At 36.3% G+C, this 5,930-nt stretch overlaps 1 protein-coding gene across 2 annotated transcripts; it reads right to left on the bottom strand.

Moving 5' to 3' along the window:
- Nucleotides 1-331: 331 nt before the first annotated feature.
- Nucleotides 332-3,862, bottom strand: LOC111399418 (receptor-like protein kinase HSL1). Of its 2 annotated transcripts, XM_023026725.1 has the most exons (3): nt 1,875-3,862; nt 1,080-1,628; nt 332-990 (listed from the first exon to the last, which is right to left on the bottom strand). In XM_023026725.1, exons 1-3 carry the CDS (start codon nt 3,703-3,705, stop codon nt 575-577), a joined length of 2,796 nt encoding a protein of 931 aa, XP_022882493.1. In that variant the 5' UTR covers nt 3,706-3,862; the 3' UTR covers nt 332-574. The 2 variants fall into 2 exon arrangements, with proteins under 2 accessions (XP_022882493.1, XP_022882492.1); XM_023026724.1 differs by having other exon boundaries at nt 1,080-3,862.
- Between the last annotated feature and the right edge of the window lie 2,068 nt (nt 3,863-5,930).

Raw genomic sequence — 5,930 nt, 5'->3', positions numbered from 1 at the left:
AGAAATTTTATGAGTTGTTTCTCCAATGTCATGAATGTAATAAGATGTTAAAAGTGTCCGACACACAGGAGTAACTCTCTGGGTTTCTTTGAAATTTCTGGCCTAATGCGATTTTCATTAGCAATATTGTTTGTATATCATTATGTACAGATTGATGATGTGAATTATGTTAATGGACTTCCTTTTCTTTCTTTTCTCTCTCTCTCTCTCTTCCTCATCATCAGACTAGCATTATTGGGTGAACCGTGCTGGATGTCGTCCAGGGTACCAAATTGCGCCCCCTTCAATAGGGAGGCAATTGGCGCGTTCCTAAAAACAATCTGCAAATATGTTATGGTTTATGAGCTTTAAAGTTTCCATTCATATAAGAAATTGCTTGATTTTTTTATTCGTTATATACCTTATTTTGTATGATATCTATAAATCCCTGTAACTGGGATTTCTGAACTGACATATAAACTAAGCTAATTGCGTTACCTTTCCTATTCACTTCAAGATCTAATGGCCTACAGCTAGAAGGATCTCCCTGGATGTGGAAGAACTCTCACCATCATCATTCATCCCACAACTGATGTTAATCACTGTCGCTCGGTTCGAGTTTCCTCTCAGGCTTCGAGTTCTGAAGGAGAGGAAGAACATCGTACTCGTTTCTTATCATCTTTTCTCCTCCGTGCAGTGTTGAATGGCTATATCGGAGCAAGATTTGCAAAACCTCCTTCATAGTTGGCCTATTCGATGGAAGTTTGCTCGTGCAGATAATACCGAGTTTGAATACACTGCTTATTTCTTCCAAATATTGTGGTTCCTTAATATCCTCATCCATGACATCAACTACATGTTTACCTTCCTGAATGTGATGCCACGCCCATTCTGCCAGAGACGAGCTCTCGTCTCCATCACGAGCTTCCCTACCGGTGACTAGTTCCAAAAGGATGACTCCAAAGCTATATACATCAACCTTCTCATTCACTCTTCTAGTCTGTGCATACTCTGAAAATTTGAAGTAATGTAAATAAAATTGTGGAGAATAAAGAATTTCAAAGACATTATATGACAAGAGTCGAGAGTATGTCACATACCTGGAGCTATATAACCAAACGAGCCCGCTACAGTGGACATCATGTCAGGTTCTCCATTCTTGATCAACATTCTTGCTAGGCCAAAATCTGCAATCTTTGCATTGAACTCAGAATCCAACAGGATATTGCTAGATTTTACATCGCGATGGATAATGGAAGGTGAACAATCGTGGTGCATATAGGAGAGCCCTTGAGCAGCATCAATTGCAATTTGCAGCCTCTTAGGCCAGTCTAAAACCACATTATGAATAGAACCCGATATTGTGGATGGTCGATTCTTGCCATGAAGCCATCTGTCGAGACTACCATTTTCCAGATACTCGTATACAAGCAGCTTTGAATTATGACTTGAAATGCAACAAAGAAGTTTCACTATGTTGGAGTGCCTTATGGTGCCAAGAATTTGAACTTCTGATAGAAATTCCTTTTCGAGTTTCAGTTCCAACTTCACATTGTTCCAAATCCTCTTAACAGCAACATATGCACCGGAACGATTTATTGGAATCCGGAAAACTGTTCCCGATCCTCCTCTTCCAATTATGTTGTTCTCTATTAAACCAGATGAAATGGTTGATTCTGTGAAATTCAATCTCTGGAATGAAGTAACTTTCCACGGCGACTCCAAATCGTGCTTCCTCCTCCTGTTAGTTCTAACAACTAAGATTGTGTATAAGAAAACAACTAAAAATGCAACTGCTGAAATACTTGAGACTGTAGCAATTAAGTGGGATGGAAGTTTGTTCGATTTTCTGGCAAGTCCAGCCTGACAACTGCTGAGCCCTAATGCTGGATTACCTGCGCAGAGTCTTGGATTATTCTGAAAACTGCTATTGAAAGCTGCATTTTCAAATTCACTAGGGATTCTCCCAGAGAGCTGATTAGAAGAGAGATTGAGTGAAGGTAGCCTCAAACGGCCTATTTCAGGTGGGATTGGACCAGAAAATTTGTTGGCTGACAAATCCAGATACAAGAGTGCAGGCAAAAACCCGATCCCTGCAGGAATTTCGCCAGATAATTGGTTTCGACTGAGATTCAAAGTAGTTAAAGATTTCCACGAGATTATAGTCGATGGAAGGTTTGCAGAAAGTCTATTTCCATCCAGCAAAATAGTTGACAGCAATCGAAGAACAGTCAATTCTTGAGGAATGTTACCAGCAAGCAAGTTGTTACTTGCCTTAAACACGTTCAAGTTCTCCCAAGAAGATATCCCGGCTGGAATTTCACCCGAAAACTGGTTGTTATGCATCTCGAGCAGAGACAAGTTTGGCCCTACTTTATCCGGGAGCTGACCTGTAAACAAGTTATCGCTTATCATCAGTGTAGTTAAGTTCAATGATGTCCACAATCCTCCTGGAATATTACCAGAAAACTGGTTTCGATAAGCCCGAACAACCTTCAAACTGTCACAATCCCCTAGAGATTCTGGCAATTCACCTGTCAAATTGTTGTCGAAGACAGCCACACCTATTATTGCCTTATTAGCACACAAATTCTTTGGTAACGTCCCAACAAAATGGTTAGATGCAACTTCGAATGTGTTCAGGGTTGAGTATAACCCAAAATCAGGTGGCAATTCACCTGATAGACTATTGCTGAATATCCTAATATTTATCAGAGATGGCAATCTACCGATACCTACTGGAACTACGCCAGATAATTGATTGAAAGACAAACCCAAACCAGTAAGTTTTGTCAGCTTTTCAAAATCATCTGGTATTATTCCCGTCAAGTTATTTTGAGAAAGATCGATTACCTCCAGATTCAAGGCCTCGACAGTCTGAGGAATTGATCCCGACAGCCTGTTTTTGAAAAGATACACAATAGTCAAGTTTTTTAGCAGGAACAGAGAATCTGGGATGCTGCCACTCAAACCATTTTCTGATAAGTCCAGGAATTCTAAAGCTGACATATTCCCAACACTTCCAGGGATTTCTCCTATCAAATTTGTTATATACATCCAAAGATTTCTCAATTTCTTCAGCTTTGTGAAACTTGATGGTATTGCTTGTGGCAAAAAAGGGTTGAAATTCAAATTCAATTCTTCAAGATTTGACAGATTGCCAATTTCTGGCGGAATAGAACCGTTGAACAAGTTGGACGGAAGCTGAAGACTTTTGAGCTCCGGGAAGCTCCCAATGGATGCAGGGATATCACCAGAGAAATTGTTTCCACTCAAGTTAAGAACCTGAAGCGAGGGCGAAAGCCGGTTAATGTCAGCAGGAATTCTTCCTACAAGTTGGTTTATTTGAAGGTCTAAATATTCGAGATTAGAACAGTTATAAAGAACTGTAGGGAAGGGTCCAGGGATGAAATTCTCATGAAGATCAATATAGGATAGATTTTTAAGGTCACATATAAATGTTGGGATCGTTTCACTGATGTTGTTATTGATGATCTCGAGTTTCGTCACCCGACCATCGGTGCACGTGACCTCAGGCCACGTGCAGTGGTCGGAAGACGGAATCCAGTGATTCATGTTGGTTAAACTGGACCAGTAGTCTTTGAGTTGAAGAAGAATGGTTTTTTCTTGAGCTGTAACATTTTGTGCATTGCCATGAAAAAAGGTTAAGGTGAAGAAGAAAAGAATGGTGAAGAAATGGAGCAATGGAACAGTAGTTTTCAGCATTTCGAGGTGGGTTTTTCAGTTACTTTCCTGTTGATCTGATGGTGGCATTTAGCAGAGATTACAATGTTGGGAAATGGAGAAGCAGGTGATACCAAGACTCTAATGTGAAAACTGAAACAGGGAGGAAAGTGTGATGAGATACCAATTGATTTTAATAATGTATATTCAAAATGTGCCGAATATATATATACAGATAATGAGTCCCTTTCAATTAGTGCAGTTTTTTTCCACAAACTAATGAAATTACAATTAAAACCCTGTTATCACTAAAATTTACTAAAAATTGCGTAGAATTTTCCAATGCAATTTGTAATATAATTTTGATGTCAAAGTGTTACTGAATAGTTAGTCCCGGTTTGTACTCCATTAAAATGAGATTTTGGGGGTAGCCTCGGTTTCACTTGGCTAAAAATTAAATTTTTAGTAATTGAGAATGTGATCAAAGTTATAGATTCCCAAAAATATACGATTGAAAAAAAATTAAAAATTCGATAACAAAGTTTAGATTTATCCCCCATCTGGTCGCGCTTCTTTGTGAATTTTTAGCTTATTTTCGATCGTTATACATTGTAACAATGAAGCAGCTATAATTGTTGAAAAAAAGGCAACTTTCATAACTTTTTACAAATTGAATTACTCGAAATGCCCTGTCAAAAAAATTTAAATAAAAATTGAAGAAAAACTAAAGATGGCATTTCCATAATTCAAATACAAAAAAATTGGTAGGGATTTGGTTACTTGATTTTTTGATCGTTATAGATAAAGTAGGTCCTATATGTAAGATAAGAATTCAAAAATGATGACTGAAATAGTGAAATAACAATCAAAAAATTGATTTTAATTGACTTAAAATATATACCAAACAAACTCTTAAAAATGGTAACTCTTAAAAAAATTTTACGGGGTTTATTGTTGAAACATCAGTGTCAATAGTCAATAAGAAAAAATAAAATCCAAGACCGTTGACTATGAAACTTTTATTCAAACTTGTATTTCCAGCCGGGCAGTGCTGGACTGACCGGTCCAAGAACATTTAGGCCCTGTTCTCTTTACCGTTTTCGGGTCGTTTTCTGTTTTCGATTTTTCAAAACGGTGAAAATGTGTTCTCTTTCCCGTTTTCGAAAACGAATTTTCGAAAACGAAAAAAAATTTGTGAAGAAAACACAAAACGACTTTTTTGTCGTTTTGGGCGTTTTCAGTGTAAAGCTTGAAAAAATTGAAAACGCGGGAAACACTTTTTTTTTACGCATTTTCAACAATTTCAAAACAAACACTCAAAACACAAAACTCAAAATGAATTCAAAACTCAAAACACAAAACTGAAACACAAAGAGAACACCCCCTTATTATTTTCAGCCACCAATCAATCAATTAATTGACTTTACCTTTTCTTTCTCGTAACCAGGCTTTTAAAAATTTTAGATTTTTTTTTAATTCTTTTTATATTTATTTATTAATCATTTTATTTTGATTTCTTCCATTTCTTTAGGGAGATTACGCATGCGAGTTTAAAATTTTAAGCATGACGAAACTAACATTAAGGCTATGCTTAAGCATGACGAAACTAACATTAAGGCTATGCTTAAGCATGACGAAACTAACATTAAGGCTATGCTTAAGCATGACGAAACTAACATTAAGGCTATGCTTAAGCATGACGAAACTAACATTAAGGCTATGCTTAAGCATGACGAAACTAACATTAAGGCTATGTTTGAGCCACGTTTTTTCAAAAAATATATATTTTTAAACAGTGATTTGACATCATTTCAACTACACGATTTTTAATAAAATAATATTACACGCAAATTCAAAATTTTTCTTTATTTTTTAATCACTCACATCAATACACTATTCAAAAATACATTCTAAAAAAATAATGTCGCTCAAACAAAGGCTAAAAATAAAAAATTTAAATAATAGAAATATATTTAGACCTTTATATTAAACTTTCAATTTTATTTTATTTAATTATTTGATTCGGATCACCAAATCATTGTCCCAATACTAACTTTATCCATAAAGTACAAACAAAAACTTATCAAGCGTGGAATAAAATTAAAAGAAAGACTCATTCAAAGTGGACGACTTTGAAAAATCTTTGGAAGAAGAGCCGTATGAATTCTGCCAATTAGATGGACGACTTTGAAAATTCTCACTTCCTCGAACGATCGTTCTCAACTACCTCGCTCCATTTATATAGACTGATTTTATTTTTCACACAG

The sequence above is a fragment of the Olea europaea genome, chromosome 9, assembly GCF_002742605.1.
Source record: "Olea europaea var. sylvestris chromosome 9, O_europaea_v1, whole genome shotgun sequence".
Classification (NCBI taxonomy): domain Eukaryota; kingdom Viridiplantae; phylum Streptophyta; class Magnoliopsida; order Lamiales; family Oleaceae; genus Olea; species Olea europaea.
The sequence above is the reverse complement of the archived record's forward strand: the minus strand, read 5'-3'. Positions and strand labels throughout refer to the sequence as shown.

What these genes read in the sequence shown, in the direction of transcription:
- LOC111399418 (XM_023026724.1), bottom strand. Translation starts at nt 3,705, where the DNA reads ATGCTGAAAACTACTGTTCCATTGCTCCATTTCTTCACCATTCTTTTC. An exon ending in GTTTGGTTATATAGCTCCAG is followed by an intron (nt 991 to 1,079) that starts GTATGTGACATA and finishes TCAAATTTTCAG; the next exon opens with AGTATGCACAGACTAGAAGA.